The 17,333-nt window shown below is 47.1% G+C and overlaps 1 protein-coding gene and 1 pseudogene across 4 annotated transcripts in view; both read left to right on the top strand.

The window, feature by feature from the left end:
* The window catches only part of COLQ (collagen like tail subunit of asymmetric acetylcholinesterase), a 57,076-nt gene that overhangs the window by 10,587 nt on the left and 29,156 nt on the right, over window positions 1–17,333 (top strand). For 2 of the 4 annotated variants that reach the window (XM_047737333.1, XM_047737317.1), the window contains exons 2-3: window positions 15,202–15,314; window positions 16,471–16,572. In XM_047737333.1, coding sequence (XP_047593289.1) covers window positions 15,202–15,314; window positions 16,471–16,572 — 215 coding nt within the window. Of the gene's footprint in view, window positions 1–9,299; window positions 9,623–15,187; window positions 15,315–16,470; window positions 16,573–17,333 lie in introns of all 4 variants that reach the window. The other 2 variants (XM_047737323.1, XM_047737341.1) reach the window with 2 other exon arrangements.
* LOC125089730 (uncharacterized) lies at window positions 1,658–1,778 on the top strand (annotated as a pseudogene).

Genomic DNA, 17,333 nt, shown 5'->3' with positions numbered 1-17,333 from the left:
GTAAATGGGGTAATTTGAGGGGCTGTTGGAGAATCAAAGGAGAAAGCATGGGAGGGCCAGGCTCTAAGCTGGTGGAGTATGTACTCAGGCACTGTCATGCCTCGAGGAGTGACACTAGACCTTCTAGATGTGGGGGACACAGGCTCACACTTGAGGACAGTGTCTCAGCATACTGGCTTCTCAGGGGAGAGGCCTGCTGATGGGCAGAGTCCGCCACAGGCACCCTCCCTCCCCAGATGGAGGTGGGCTTCCTGGGAACCCCTGAAGGTCACCGCAGTCCTGAGAGTGTCCACCCTCTGGCAATTGTGCAATCCTGTGCAGAACCTAGCTGGTAAGACAAACCACTTCCTGTATCCAATTCATCCCTGTCAGGAGAAGGGGCCCTCTGTCTTTGTGGCATCTGCCTTATGTGGAGTGACAGTCTTGCCCCTTTCAAAATGGACGGTGGATGCCAAGTGAGAGGAAAGTTAGTAACTATGAAATTTTCAAATAGAAGGCCAGCAAATGGTGGCTGATTTGACAAGATGCTCTACTTTCTTTCTTCCTTCCTTCCTTCCTTCCTTCCTTCCTTCCTTCCTCTTTTAAAAAAGATTTTATTTACTTATTTGACACAGAGAGAGAGAGAGCATGCGCACAAGCAGGGGCAGAGGGAGAGGGAGAAGCAGACTCCCTGCTGAGCAGAAAGCCCATAAAGGCACTCCATCCCAGGACCCTGGGATCATGACCTGAGCCTAAGGTAGATGCTTAACTAACTGAGCCACCCAGGCGTCCCAAGATGTTCAATTTTCTGACCACATACTCATCTACCACCACTTTGCATTTTGTTCAGTTTTATTTTTCCAAATGGGGCAATAAAATCCACTTGAATTGATTCAGATTCTCTGTATTATTAATAGTAGTATGTTTAAATCTGCCTCCATCTCTAAATTAATTATGACAATTACTTGAGATATACAGTTTTTTATATACTTCCCATAAACAGAAGGACCAATATTTACTGCACCTCCTACTATGTACCGGACTGTTATAGTGAAGAAGAAGATTCATTAGACTAACTCTAGGAGCCCAGAGTCTGTCTATGATGTTAAAATAACACAAATAAAATGAGTAAGGAATGGTGTCTCAGGCTACACAAACAGTTGGAATTTGTGTGAGAGCAGAGCAAGGAGATGACTGAGCTTGGTTCAAATTGTGACTCTGTCACTTATCTGGACACTTCTGTGAGCCTCAGTTTACTTTTCTGTCAAAAGGAGAAAATATTAATAATACTTAAGGTAATTGTGGGTTAGTGCTTAGCATATAGTCGGTGTTCTGTGCATGTTACTGAGTATGTTGATCATTGATTTTTCAGGCTATGTAAAGGTTGTTTACAGAATGTTCTCCCTTTCTGCTTCAAGTAAAATGTTCCCAAATGAAGGAATATTATGCAGCCATAGAAAGGAATGTAGATACATTTTATGTAGTTATAGAGAATAATCTCTTAAAAATACTGTGAAGAAACCAGGAAGGAGTAGCATATGTATAATTGTATAATTAAGTAACCCCTTGAGGAAGAAAGGGAATATACTATACCTACCTATCTGTTTGTCTATGCATAAAATATTCCTGAAAGAATACACAGGAAACTAAACAATAATAAACAATAGAAATCAGGGATGTCTACGGCCATACCACCCTGAACGCGCCCGATCTCGTCTGATCTCGGAAGCTAAGCAGGGTCGGGCCTGGTTAGTACTTGGATGGGAGAAATCAGGGATGCCCGGGTGGCTCGGTTGGTTAAGTGTCTGCCTTTGGCTCAGGTCATGATCCCAGGGTCGAGTTCTACATCAGGGATCGAGTCCTACATTAGACTCCTTATTCAGCAGGGAACCTGCTTCTCCCTCTGCCTGCTGCTCCCCCTGCTTGTACTATCTGTCTCTCTCTCTGACAAAAAAATAAATAAAAAAATCTTTAAAAAATAATTGAAACTGGTACAGAAGCAGGAGAGTTTTCATGTATGTTCACTTTACTTTCATTTCAGAATTTTGAATCACATGAATGTATTACCTATTCTAAACAATTAAACAAAATTCCACTTATGCGCACAAAACAGAATCACTTATCTGGAGCACATAGGATGGGATTTTTCTGTCTTGAAAAGTCTTTTAGACCTAAAGTGGCAATAGAAATTGAGATTTCAGAATGGTAATCACATAGTTACTTGCGGATAGCCTAAGGTTCATCTTCCCAGCTTGTTTGAGAAGCCCTATTGCTCAGTTGAGTCCAAAGTGGTTGCCTGAGATTCATTCCCCCACTTTCTGGAATCCAGGGGTTTGAGTGATTCAGCGAGACCAATAAGTAGAAATTCTTGTGCTGAGGGGAGCCAGGGGCTCTGAGCGACCCTCTTCCGTCCTCCTCACTTGCTGTGGAAGCTCAGACAACAAATACCGAAGGCGGTGGGGGCAGGGATTGGGGGGGTTGTCTAGGGAAAGGGCTAAGTAAGCCAGGTGGTTTTGAATCACAAGTGTCAACAGAGCTAGAATGTCACCATGGAAGAAGGAAGGTGTGGGAACAAAGTGGCTAGAAACACAGGGTCTTTCCACTTGGACCCCGTTGTCAGTGGGTGTTGGAAATAACCCACTCATTGGGCCAATGTAGCTGGGGAGTTTTATCTCTGACCTATGGCCAGATCTCCTGAATAACTCTACAAACTTGGCCTTCCCTGTCAAGCTGTAGCAGAAGATTTAATAGTGCTTGCTGCTTCATGCTGGACACTATAATCAAATTCAGAGCCAAGGCGCAGCCAGTCTTGGGGAAGTTTCTTCATGTTCCCTTGGCTCCTAATAACATTGTCTCCTCCTTCCATTCTGTTTACCACATCCCATTTTGTCAAATTAGAACTTGAACTCAAAAAAACAGATGCCTTCTTTCAGATAAGGTCGAAAAATTCCCTTGTGGAAGGAAAGGGGGCTGGGTTTTCTCTTGAATCTTTGCACAATCCAAGGAGTCACCTTTGATATATGACTTACTGTAAAATAATGCCAAATATGAGAAGATTTTCTTGCCTCCACCTAACTAGGGCAGACCTTCCTCCTTGAGGTGTCCTTACTGGCAGGGGAGGGGGCAGAAGAGAACATGTCCTTCATGGGGATTCGTTTCCCTGCTCAAAGTCTCCTAATGAGTTGCTGCAGGCTTCTCCAGGCAATGCTGGTGCCCTAGCTCTGACCCACCCCCAGTCCTAACCCTTGTGGAGGTTTCTTCTGGTTCTTCATTTCCTACTTAAAATTTTTTATTTTATTCTTTTTTATTATGAAAAATTTCAAACATTGAAATGAGTGGGAAAAATTGTCCAGGAAATGCCAAAATGCCCACATTTTGGGCTGAATTGTGTACCCCCCCAGATTCATATGTTGAAGCCCCAACCCCCAGGACCTCAGAATGTGACTGTATTTGGAGTTTGGGCCTTTAAATGAGGTGACTAAGGTTAAATGAGGCCTTAAGGGTGGGCCCTAATCTGATCTGACTGGTGTCCTTAAGAGGAGATTGGGATACCTAGAGACACCAGGGATGCTCAGACAGAAGACAGGCCATGTGAGGACATAGCCAGAAGGAGGTGGCCATCTGCCAGCCAAGGAGAGAGGCTTCCAAAGGAACCAAACTTCCCAACACCTTAATCTTGGATTTCTAGCTTCCAGAACTATGAAAAAAAATTTCTGTTGGCTAAGTCACCCTGGTACTTTGTTATGGCAGCCTTAGCAAACAAATACACCCACCAAATAGATTCTGCCATTATTATCATTTTGCTGTATTTACTCTATCACATATCCCTTTGTCTTTCCTCCTTCTTCTTCCCTTCCTCCTTCTCCTCCTTCTTCTTCCTCTTCTGCTTCTTCTCCTCCTCCTCCTCCTCCTTCTTCTCCTTCTTCTGGATGGATTTCAAAATGCGTTGCAGATTCATTGCTCACTTTGAAGATTAAACTATTCAACAGAAAAGGCTGATGTTTGACTGAAGCCCACTAGCACACACCATTGAAGCTTCTGTGGCCATGATGGGGGGGGCAACTAGGGTTGTCTATTCATGTGAGTCTACAAACCAGGAAACTAGGGCCCAAATGGGAAGGTTTGATTAGAAAGGCATGGAACAGGTGTTGGTAAACTTCTCCAAGCCCAGCAGGCTGAGACAACAACTGACATTTTTTTCTGAGCTTCCCTGATCGTTCTGTCTGGCTGGTAGCTGGGGAGAGAGGTCACCACTTTGTGCTGGTAACAAAATCTCCAGAAGTCTCCAGTGTCAGACATCTGGATTCAGGCCTGGCCTACTACCTACTGGCTGTGTATGACCATAAGTGTATCCTTAAATGAGGATGATAATACTATTTTGTATGGTTGATATGGGAATCAAAGAAGGACAGTGAATGCTCACAGAATAGTTCTCATTGTTGATGTAATGTTATCTGCTATAATGAACAAGCACCAGCATTGTGGTGACTTCATCTAATCGAAATTTATTTTATGCTCACCTAACAGTCCAGTGTGCCTGGTTGGGGGCAGCTCACCTCCATGCTGGCGTTCAGGGATGCTGGTGCCTTCCATGTGTGCCTCCACCGTCCTCTAAGGTTTGAGTCCTCTGCACTCAGGCAGAACCGTTTGTAAGCACGGTCACAGTCTTGTGCCCCCAGCTCTTTACACTCCAGGGGGTTGGGAAGTACAGCCACCTCTCAGGGACAGCTCTGGCCTCTGGAAGGAGGAGCCCACATCTGGGAGAGTGCAAGACTTCTCTGCACAGCCTCAACTCTGAGGAGGTCCTAGATGTAAAGTCAGTGGTGGGGAGTTAGGAGCCGAGTGAGCCTGCTAGCCAGGGTAGGGCCAGGTCAGAGGGAAACTGCCCTGCTCTACCAAGGCAGCAGTGAGAGAAGCTGGTGGGGCAGGAGGCATCTGCATGGAGAGCCATCCCTCAAAGACAGGGGAAGTTGGCCAACAAGAGGGCACCTTCTCACAGGGCTGTGTGCAAGATCCCTTTTGAACTCTGACTCCAGTTCTGTACGCTCTGTGTGGCCTGGGCCAAGTGATGGTCCAAGAATTCTTTTCTCCTCTATAAAATGAGGATAGTGCTGCTTCAAAGATTAAATGCAGTGGTGCATGGAAGTGCAAGGTTGTCCTTGTTTCATGATGAGGATTTTGCTAAACCAGGGTCTATAAGTATGTAGCACAGGTGTCATGCCTTCCTCTGATCTCAGGGAGGCCAACACTGTTAAGTCATAACCCTCTTTCCTCAGAGTCCTTCTTAACACAGTGTTCCAGGAAATCTCTACCGATCAGTTCCCATTAGCAGAAAGGTTGAAAACTCTGACCTCCAGAGGCTAGACCTTGGGCTTATTCATTTTTATATCCATTATCTATATTCATTTCTATATCCATAGCAATACATCCATTCCTATATCCATAGGCACATAGGAAGTGTTTGACAAATGGAGCAGAATGTGTTCTAGGGCTCTCTTGGAGGTGTTTAGTTGTTGAGATGGTACAGAAGACTCTGTTCAAGACTGTTGCCCCAGATGGAGAACCAGTATCCCTTCTTTTCCCTTTGATGGGAAAGACATTGGACTCAATTCTGAATGCAGTAGGAACAAGTGGGGATTTATAGCCAAGGAACTATTTGGAGGGAGGGGATTGCTGGATAGAAAATTCCTAAGAGGAAACATCAGGGCTAGGGGGATTCTTGCTAAACCCAGTTAAGATAATTCTTGCTGAAGGGAGGCCAGGGTGCTAAGATATCAAGGGTAGGGGGATTGAGGAACTTGATCAGGTATCAAGGGTGGGGATTCATTCTCAGTGGGCTTTGCTGGATTCTTGCTAAAACTGAACTCTTTATGGACAGACACAGAAACCCAAGTTCAAGGCCTTGTTAAGAACCTGAACATGGGTGCCTGGGTGGCTCAGTGGGTTAAACCTCTGCCTTCAGCTCGGGTAATGATCTCATGGTCCTGGGATCGAGCCCCGCATCGGGCTCTCTGCTCGGTGGGGAGCCTGCTCCCCCACCCCCCCGACTGCCTGCCTTTCTGCCTGCTTGTGATCTCTCTCTCTCCTCTCTCTCTCTCTCTGTTAAATAAATAAATAAAATCTTAAAAAAAAAAAAAAAAGAACCTGAACAAAGTTTGGTCAAGGAGAGAGTCTTTGTCCATGGAAAGGTAGAACCCATATCGTCCATTCTACTTCTCTGCCCATCTGGGTTTGGGGATGGGACAGCAGACTTGAGCTACCCTGGGGCTGGTGGGATCCTAGGCTGTGCCTTTAAACATTCAGGAGTTTTTGCCTCACACAGGGGACTCTGGGTCCTTGGGGAGGATGCTGACTTATCCAGGCTTCAGGGTGAGAGACACAGGGCGGTGGGGGAGACACACAGAGGACTCTGCTCTGGTCTAGGACAGCGGGGAACAGGTCTGCATGTGACAGCAGGGGGACAAGAACTTCTGGATCAGCGCCCAGGGAGGCGGCATTCCAGAAGTGGACTTCTGGCCTGGTTGATAAATACCAGAGCTGCAATTAAGACAAAATACTGTGAATATGACACCTGCTGACAGCTGCAGGAAGGCCCCGGAAACCTTTTTTATGAATTAGATTTTGCAGGCCATTCTGCTGGGGTGAGCTGGTGCCTGGGCCAAGGAACCAGAGGGAACTCGGCAGGCCAGCTGCCTTGAGGGCACGGGATGGCTCACTGGGGGAGAAGGGGAAAGAATGATCTTCCATTCCTGTCCAGGTCCCTATGAAGGACCATTTAAGTCTCAGAAATCATAGCCCTTCAGAGACTGGCTGGAAAGGGCTTAGAGCTCATCTGGTCCAATTGCTCTCATTTTATATTTGGGGAAATCAAGGCCCAGAGGGGAAATGAGTTGTCTAAGGTCACACAGCAAGTTACTATCCCCACCAGGGTTGGAGGCCAGGATTCCAAATCCTAGGCTGGCATGCTTGGCTGCAGACCAGTTTACAGTAGTCAAGTGTACATCTAGGCATTTGATTCTAGGAGATTCAGCTCTTAGTGCTTGGAGAGACAGAGATAGAGAATGAGACAGAGTCGGAGACATAAAGACAAAGAATGAGATGGAGTCAGAGACATAGAGAGAAAGAATGAGACAGCAAAGAGAGTTGTAGGAGGAGAGCAACATGGAAGAGACAGAAAGAGACATTCATGGGCCTAAGTCGTCAGGTTCAAAATAGAGATTCGAACAGCAGCATACTGGACAGGACCTCAAGGACCATCTAGGCCAGCCTCCTTCATTTTTACAATAATCAAAGTACAGCTGAGTGGTTTACATATGTAAACCATTTTAGGAACAGTTTGACATTGAATGGTTAAAAAGGAAATGCCTTTGATTCTAAAAAGTGGCAAAACTTCCATCTCCAAGGGTTTTTGAATGGGATTTGAAAAATGAAGCACTGTGGGAATATGACCCAGCACAGCGGCATTTGAGTATATGTGGTGCCACTGCTATTTCCACAACAGTCTGGGATTTAGGACTGAGCACTCCATACCCTCCATGCTTTCTCTGAGGTCTTAGGCTCTGTGTTTCTGAGAACAGAGGGAAATGCTCTAGAGAAGGAACAGAGCCTAAACCCTTTCCTCCCTTACTCCTTTCATCTTGGTACCAACAAATCTTCTCTGCTTTCAAAGTTCAGCTCACTTCTTCCAGGAAGCTTTCTCTTATTTCTCACTTATATCCCTCCTCCAATTGGTACCCATAACTTCCTGCTCTAAATCCTTCCAGACATCCCCAGCCCTGTTAGCCACTTCTCTTTTTGCTTTTTAATGCAAAGTAGTTATCTCTCAAAATATTAATTAAAGAGCCCCTATTCTATTCCAGGAACTCTGAAATCCTTAGTTCTCATCCTCACAATAAACTACCAAGGTGGGTTTTGCTTTACCCATTTTATAGATAAGAAGACTGATGGGCACCTAGGTGTCTCAGTCATTTAGGCATCTGCCTTCTGCTCAGGTCATGATCCTGGGGTCCTGGGATTGAGTCCCATGTCAGGGTCCCTGCTCAATGGGGAGCCTTATTCTCCGTCTGCCTCTATCCCTTCCCCTTGCTCCCAACCTGTGCTCTCTCTCCCTCATTCTCTCTCTCAAATAAATAAATAAAATTTAAAAAGAAAAGAAAAAGAAAATTGAGGCTGAGAGAAAGTGAAAAACTTCCTCAAGGTTATGGACCTAGTAAGTGGCAGCCTGAGTAACTCCAGGTTGGAGTTACCCAGGGGCCTATATTCTTTCCATGACACGGAACGACAGGAACTGTCTAGTCATTGAGTCTTGCATATATTTGGCATTCAGCGTGTGCTTCTGAATGAATGAAACAGTAAAGGAATGAATGCACACAAGGAATATCCTTTCTTCTGAAGGCTATTATAGCTCAGGGGCTTGCCACCTACAGCCTGCAGGCCAAATCCAGCCGGCTTCCTGTTTTTGTAAGTACAAATTTAGTAGACACAACAACATTCCTTTATTGTGTTTGGTTGCTTTCATATATAATAGTAGAGTTATATTTTATCAGAGACCATGCAGCCCACAGAGCCTAAAATATTTGCTACCTGGCCCTTTCCAGAAAAAGTCTTTTGACTCCTGTAGAAGCTTATGATTTTTACTAGAATTGTGTGTGTGTGTGTGTGTGTGTGTGCGCGTGCACGTGCACGTGCACACGCTTGTGCACTGGGTATGTCTATAAAGTTATCAGACAGATTCCACACGTATCTGGTACATGCCACTTCATTATTTTACACACCGGCTTCATCTAAAAAGGTTTGCTCCACCAGCCCTTTTGAAATGATATATATATATATAATATACATATATAAATATATATTGGTTATATATTAACTAGAATTATATTATTTATATATTTATATATATTAATTATACATTTAAAATAATTATGTCATTAATATAATGTATTTATGTATATAATATCATATATATCATTTATATGAAATACAAATTTCAAATATATGTATTTGAAATTTGTATAATTTTAAAAGTTAAGTTTAGCTTGCTGGCAGCACCGTGTCACAGACATGTTGCGAGCCAAGACCCTGATATCAGAGGTCTTCCCTGAAGTAGAGGAGGGCAGATTCCCCCAGAGCAGTCGCAGTGGGGGTGGACTTTGAGGCTTGCCAGAACAGTATTGACAGGGGCAGTTTCTGGCTAAATGAAAAGCAGCCTTTTAGACGGGTGACACTCCCATTTCCTCTTGGCTGGCAGGGGTGATCAGGATTCTGGGCTCCCAACCTCACCTCCTTCCCTGGGACGGGGGCACTCTTCCTCCCCCTAGGGTCCCCTCTCCCCGACACCACCAGTGCACTCTCTTGTGAAGCCAGAGCCCTGACTACCTGTTCCTGCTCCCGGGAGCTGAGGACTGGCCTCTGGACCCCTGGCATCTGGGCGAGAAGCAACACCAAAGCAGGGATTGGCTGACTCCCACCCCAAATGCCCAGCTGGGAGTGCTCGGAGGCGTGACAAATCTCAGCCTGTCGCCAGCGTGTGTTCCCTGGCCAGTCCCTCCTTGGGCCTTGCCCACAATGACCGTTCTATCACTCAGCCTCACTCACCTGCTCACCGTCTCAGGACTGCTCCTTTCCTCAGCTTGCTGCTCCGGTGAGTTGTGTGTGTATGTGTGTGTGTTGTATGCCTGCATATGTGATGTGTGCATGGTTTTAGAAAAAAGGCTTGAGAAGCAGGCTTGTTCTGGGTGCTTTTAGCCTTCTTAAAGTCTTAAACTTCTCGACCACTGCTAGAATTGCTCATAAAGGGGTTTGATGGTGGAGTTGGTGGGGACCTTGATATACACACCCATGTGTGTACATTTGTGTGTGCCCCTCTTGTGAGGGTGCAGCTGCTGCCTTCTTTGGCTTTGAAGTAACATCACATACTGTGGTCTGGGCCAGCCACGGTATTGGGTGGCTGAGACATTGTCCATTATTCTCCACGCTGATGGCTTGGGTCATGTGGCTACTGCTCCAGAGACAGTCGCCACCAAACTGCCAGATCATCTCTGCAGGCTGTGCCTTCACCTGCTCCCCATGCCCACACAGGGCCCACTTGCAAGAGGGCAAATGCTTACCGTGGTCTTTCAGAGACATTCAAGTACCTTCAACTTTTAGCATCAGAATTTGCTTTTCAAGATGTGTGGGATATGTGAGTGGGGGTTGGAGGAAACGCTTCTCTGGAATCAGTGAGTCAGGAAAAACTTGGGGCAAACTAAAGCCAGTTATCTTGAGAACCTCACTGCAGCTGAGACATCTGGCTCATGGTCAGGACACTCAGTGCCACTTGGAGCACGTGCCCTTCACCTCTTCTCTCTTCTCATCCTTCTGGTGCAAGTTCCAACAGAGAGGGAAAGACCCCAGAGTGGGAGGAGGCAGAAGGAAGAAGTCGGGCACTCCCCCAATTTTGGGACAAAGTGCAGAATAGTTAGCAGACGGCTGCACCTAGAATTTTCCTACCCTACAAAGGCACGAGGCTTAGGTGATTTGGGTGGCTTCTTGGCACACATTTGCTTGATTGGGCAGGGTGTAGGCAATGCAAAAACGGGAGGCAGAAACAGAAAGGCTGTCTCTCATACACTATGGGGGTGCTGGTCTCGTGAGTGGGAGGTGCAGGCAGACAGAGTGGTGATCCTGGTGTCGTATGCACGAAAACAGAATGTGGAGATGATTTGGGCCACCCCAAATCATCTTGTCCCCAGACTCATACTCTTTGATCCAAGTCCCTGTATTTCCAGGAGTAAGTTCAAGTGAACCACACTTTCCAAGTGCCCCAGAGTCAAGTGGGTATTGAGGGCAAAGGGCAAAGGTAGCATCTACAATGGTAGACAAAACAGAAACGAAAACAAAAATCCAACATTCGCCACAGGTCTGCATTAGACCCAGCCTTATTTCTCCCCAGGAACGGGTGCTGCAGCGGTCACATACAGTATGACTTCAGTGTCTTTAAGTGAGGGCAAGTGGTCCTGAAATTCCTTGGGAGTTGGCATTTCCAAGGCAGCTGCCTGGGCCTGAGCCACGCGGCACACCCAGGCTCCTGCCGGCCCCATGTTCACGCATATGTGGTTGTTTCCATTACCACAGAGCCCGCTGGGGCTTTTCCAAGCTGGACCCTGGGCTTAGACATGATTCCATGGAGGCAGCCTAGTCCGAGTGAGACCTGCAGGCCACTCGGATGACACCAAAATAGACATGTGAAGTCCTGGCTTAGTTGACGGGAGCTGTTCCCAAGCACATCCACCTGATGGAAATACTCTGAGCTGGAATGAGCCGTAAATAAACTAGACTGTTCTAAAAACAAACATCTCCAGGGAGTCGGGGGGTGGTGGTGGGCAGAAATAGATGCTCTTCACCTGCTGAAAGTGAAGTCAAGGTCAAGGGGGAAAGGGCGAGGAGGGATGGGGAGAGATGACCAATGCAGATGCCTCGGCGGGAAAAGCAACTGATAATTTGTGTTCAACGAAGAGTTCTCCAGTTTCCAGGAAGAAAGAAGAGAATGGCTTTAAATGATTCAGGGTCTCTCATCCAGGAAGACCACAGAGAATGTGGGGTAAAGGGAGGCCATATATGTTCTGGAAAGATCAATGGTGCACATTAGCCATGTGAATGCCAGCCTCTCAGGTGCTCCTGGCAGGCAGAGGCTTTGCAGAGAACCGCAGCCTCAGCCCTTAGCTGTCTGCTGAGGCCAAAGAGCAGCGAAGGAGAAAGTGCCGCTGGGGGCCGTTGAGAGGGTTCTGGCCACCTTCACCACCCACCCAGGGCAGGGATGCGCAATGGAAGCTGCCCGTCCCAGCTTACTCAACACGCCAGGAAAGACACTTGAAGAAATTTGGAGAGGAGTGTGATTGGCATTGATGTCAAGTCTTATAACAATATAGCTGTTGTATTTTTCCCCTTAAGAAAGAGAAAGCAGCCCGTGACAGATAGAATGGATCTGCCACTCACCACTAGACCATGGTGTTTTGTTGAATGAAAGCCATTTCATAGAACAGCATCAGACAAAGGCCAGTCTGGGACGGTGATGACCCAAGTTAAAAACAAGGCCACTGTGTCACCGTATAAGACACAAAAGACCACCATCCAACCAGAAAAATGGCCAGCCATCCCTTCGTCCTTGCTAATATGAGTGAATACTGCTGCTTTACTACCCACAGCTTCGGTCTCCCTGTGCTCTTCTCTTTTTCTGAATAAGAATCAAGGTAGTTACATACTAATTCTCACTTCCCAACTGCATCCAGTCCAGAGCGAAGCCAGACTTGGCTTCCTCAAGAGTCTCTCCCAGCATCATATAGTGAATGCCCAACTCCCAGGACAAATCCTTTCTAACACCTTCTTACGAGATACTGCACAGTCCTCTGGGGTGCGTCCTCCCTCACAATGAGTCAGTAGGTCCAGTTTTGTGCAACTACACGTGTCCTCCTGATGGTGTTGGGTTGGAAGCCCTCGATACTATATATTTCAGGTAGTTGTTATGGGAGCCCCTTGCCTTATTCCAAGCTCCTGACTTGTATTTCCACCCACATATGGAAGTGTGTGGAGATCAAGAGGAAGAACTCTAGAAACAGGCTGCCAGTTGTATGACCTTGGGCAAGTTGCTTCACCTCCTGGTCTCAGTTAACTGATCTATAAAGTGGGGATGATGACAATAGCATTAACTCTCAGGGTTGCTGTGAATTTGCACTGAAGTAAGTGTGTGAAGCACTTACTTCAGTGGTGACTAAGCAAGCATGTAGTAAGTATTTGGGTTTTTGAAAAGTTATTATTATGAATTCAGCAAGCATTTGTGGAATGCCTAGTGTATGTCAGGTACTGTGCTAGAACCTGGGGATTAAAAACTGGCTCCCATCCTCTCAGAAAGCACTGTAGTGAGGGAGAGACAAGGAACTGTTTCATCCCACAGGTAAGAGTGAACATGGGGGTAAACCCAGAGAAAAACATGGCAGAACTCTCAACCTTGGCCTGGGAAGTCAAGGAAAGCTTCCTGGTGGAGGCAGCACCTGACAGTCCTTGATGAATGAGTAAGAGTCTCCAGGATTAGGCTAGGTCTGGGTGCAGGGGATGAGTGGGATATGCACAGAAGGGCCTTGGCAGCCATTCCAGTTCCACAGGCCTTGCTGTCTGCGGGTCAGGAGCACCAGTCAGGCATCTTTCTGCACTCACCCACCCCCCTACCCCCGCCCACCACAGCCTGGTCCAGGCCTGCCAAAGCATGTGCTTCAATGAACAAATGTTTAACACCAAATTTGACAGCTTTCCCCACAAATCAGTGCCTCCTCTGACTTTTCCATCTTCTACTCTGATCACTGTGGTCCCAGGTCCCTGCAACCTCGAAACCATCCTTGACTCTCCCTCCTCTTATGTTCCTGTGACACATTGCCCCGCCTTCTGTTTCTTCCTCCTCAGTAATGTTTACATCCATCCCTTCCTTTTTGTCCTGACTGCTTCCCTGGCCCGGCCACGCCACCCCCACCTCTGGCTGCTGTAGGACTGTATTGATTGTTTAAATTGTGTGTGTTTGTTATATTTTTTTATGAATTTCATTTCAGGACAATGAAAGGGTCTTCACCAAATATTTCTTACAAAAGGAGGCACTGGGGTGGGGAGGGCCGAGGGCCACTGGCACAGGCTCGTGGAATGCTCCACCACTGGGGAGTGAGCGGGGGGCACGGAGCAGCCATTCCTGAGGAGCACCAACCAGCTGCCTGATGTCCATAGCCAGGTCCTAGAGCCCAGGGTGAAAACAGGAGGCAAGCATGGGCCCCAAAGAGATAAGACTGAAACTGGGTTCAGGACCGAGAGAAATGTGGTAAAGTGACCTGCCTGTTTCTGTGAGACCAGAGGTTCGATGAAGGGGTAGAAGTGAGGGTACCATCATGAGACCCAAACTGGGAACTGTAAGGTGACAGCTGGTGGCAATTATGGGCATTACTGCTGTGAATATTCTAGTACGTGTGTTTCAGTGAACATATACCCACTTATCTGTTGGTAAATACCTAGGAGTGACATTGCTGGGCTGTTGGGGATACCTGTATCCAGGAGACAATACCAAGCAGTTTTCCAAGGAGGTTGAACCAACTTACACTCCCCTTGGCCAATGTATGAGTTCTGTTTGTTCCACGGTCTTGCCAACATTTGTTATTTTCTGTCATTTTCAGTTTAGCCATTCTGGTAGCGTATGTAGCAGCTACCAGTCTGATGTTCGGCAGCTGTGGGCTGGATAAGTAGATTGTGGTGTAGTCACACGATGGAACTCTAGTCCACATCAACAGCCACAAGCAGCAAACGAATGACCCCCGCAAACGCTATGTTGAGCAAAAGAAACAAAACACAGGAGTTCATATTGTCTGATTCCCTTTATAAAAAGTTCCAGAGTAGATACAGTGACTCCCTGGGGTTAGCAGTCAGGATGCTGAAGAGGGAGGAGCACAGAGATCAGGCAGGAGCTGATGGGGCTTGTGGATGCTGGGGAGTGATTGTGTGTTTTGATCTGGGGATGTGTTTCCAGGCTGTGTTCCTTTGCAGGAGTCTGTTGGGCCGTAGACTCATAGCCTGCATCCTTTCTGTAAGCTATGCTTCTACATTGAGTATACACTAGCATTGAACAAGGGCAAGACCCCACGTTCCATAAAGCTCTCAGGGTCCAGGGCGCTCCTTTCATCTCCTCACACCCATGTATTGAGTCACTAGACTGTAAACTCTTTAGTCCCCGTGTGACACCAACTGTGTGTGTCTAGAGTCAAATAGATGTTTTAAGTCAGGGCTCTGGGTCTCTTATAATCAACGGCAACTTGGGCCCTGGCAGCCAGCTCCCTGACCAATTCCCTCTGAGCCCACTGTCGAGATAATTACCAAGCACTTCCTTCTCCTCAGCTGTTAGAAGTGCATCATAAGTCTGAACTTTGCCTTCCTTGTCACATCTACAAAATGACAAGTCCATCCCTGAAGAGGGAGAAACAGGCTTCTAATGGTCACAGGGTCCGTACCATCTGCTTGTTTATTAACCACCCCCATTCAGCGAAGGCTGGGGAGGGTTCCATCAAGTAGCAAACAGAAGGTGTGCTCACAGCTAGCGGGTTAGAAATCGGATTCAGAAATCTGGCGTGTCCACCTGGGTCTCTCCAGGGTCCCGTGGGCATGACAGAGGCCCCAGCAATGCCCCCACGCTAATGAGCAGCAGTTTTCTCTGCACAGCTCTTCCCGGCCTGGATCAGAAGAAGCGTGGTGGCCACAGAGCATGCTGCCTCCTGACGCCCCCTCCCCCACCACTCTTCCCACCACCTTTCTCCAGAGGGGGCCGAAGTCTGGTGAGTACCTTAGGACTCACGAGGAAACAGAAATGCAGGCTCCCTAGTGCCCACTGCACAACCCCTCCTGTCCCCCCACTCGAGGTGAGCGGCCTCCAGAGAATTCTTGAGGGATCCAGCCTTTCACTCTCACGCAGCAGGCTGACCCCTAGGATGGGCATTTTGCAGTTTCTGGTGTCTGTCCCTTCTCCCACTGTCTTAAATAAGTTATAGAGGGAGATTCTTCTCAGCGGGAAATTGGATTTGGCACAGTGTCCTGTCTTCCTGAGACCAATGAGGTAAATTTAGAACTTTGGAGGCTTCTTTCAGCTTCTCAGATACGGAATTTCTCCTTTCTTCCCAAGTGCTTATGAAATTCCCTTCCACCGCCCATATTGAATGTAGGCTGTTTCTGTGAGGGGACATGGGAAATGGTCCCTCGATAGCATACTGAGGTGTGAGAGGGAACAGAATTTGGGAAGAGGGAAAGAGCAGGATTTGGGAAGCTGAGCTAGAAGACAACGGGCCAGGATATCCTAAGGACTTGGGATTCTCAAATTTTTCCAGAAATTCTAAGATCTGTACTGCCCAGTGCAGGAGCCACTAGCCATACGTGACTTAAACACTTTTAATGCAGTTCGTTCCAGTTGGGATGTGCTGTCCGTATATAATACACACTGAATTTTGAAGACTTAGTATGAAAAAAGAATGTAAAATACTCATTAGTAATTTTTAAATATCGAATGTATGTTGAAATGATAATATTTGGGGCATACTGGGTTAAATATATTATTGAAATTAATTTCACTTCTTTCTTTTTACCTTTCTTTATGTGGCTACCAGAAACTTTAAAACTACATATGTGGCTTGCACTGGTGGCTTCCCTTATATTTCTGTCGGACAGTGCTGTCCTAGACATTGGATAAAGGCCCCTGAAAATGAGCTTCCTAACTCCATCCAAAGTGGCTATTCTATCTCTATAATCCATTCAAGCCAGGTATGTCTCAAGAGAGAACAGGAACTTGGGGCCCAGAAGGTCTTCTTGGGACACCCTTTGGGGTGTCAGGGAACCACCAGCCTTAAGGACTGGACTGGGGAGCAGGTATGTGTCCAGGGTGGTTACCCTTCTTCTGTACCCCAAGTCTGACCCATCACCATGTGTTGCTTTGCATGGAAGCTTCTCTCCCCGGACATGAAGAATCTTATCCTGGAACTGGAGACGACGCCGTCCTCATGCACACAAGGATCGCTCGGCTCCCCTGGGCCGCCTGGCCCCCAGGTTGGTGCATTCCACCAGATCCTCTCCTGCTGTCTTCTGTTCAGAGCAGGGAAGCCTGCTGGAAAGAGTCTCTTGGCACTGCCCCTTTTAAAGTGATATGGGCACTGTTTTTCCTTCTCTCTCTCTCTTTTAGAAGATTTTATTTATTTATTTATTTATTTATTTATTTATTTATTTGTCAGAGAGAGAGAGCACAAGCAGGGGAAGTGGCAGGCAGAGGGAGAAAAGGACTCACTGCTCAGCAGGACCCTGGGATCATGACCTGCGGCAAAGGCAGACGCTTAACCGACTGAGCCACCCAGGCGCCCCTGTTTTTCCTTCTCTAGCTCCCCTCCAGCTCCAGGGCCATGTGGATAGCACACTGATTTTTCCTCTCTGGGTGAATTTTGGCCTCACAGCCTCGATTGCCTCCTCTCTGCAATGGGGATAACAATTACACCTGCAGTACTGGATTTTGGTGGTGGTGAGGGTCCAAGGGAGCGGCCGCCTACATGGATGTGATGGTTACTGTAATTACCATCAAACACTTGGTGACACTGGGTTATTTCTTCTGTGACCATTGACCCTTGCAGTAGCCTGAGAAGTGCCTGCATTTGGTGCGGGAAAGTGGAGGTGATGGGGAACTTGTTACCCTGAACTTCATTTGGCCCCCAGATCCGACAGCCAGGCAGCCCGCCACTCCCCACTGAAGCTAAGGGAAGTGTGAGAAACAGGCACAATGTTAGAGAAAGGATTTTCTAGGCAAACAGGAGTACCCTCCA

Source organism: Lutra lutra, chromosome 1 (assembly GCF_902655055.1).
Source record: "Lutra lutra chromosome 1, mLutLut1.2, whole genome shotgun sequence".
NCBI classification, from domain to species: Eukaryota; Metazoa; Chordata; class Mammalia; order Carnivora; family Mustelidae; genus Lutra; species Lutra lutra.
This window is presented reverse-complemented; position numbering and strand designations above follow the sequence as displayed.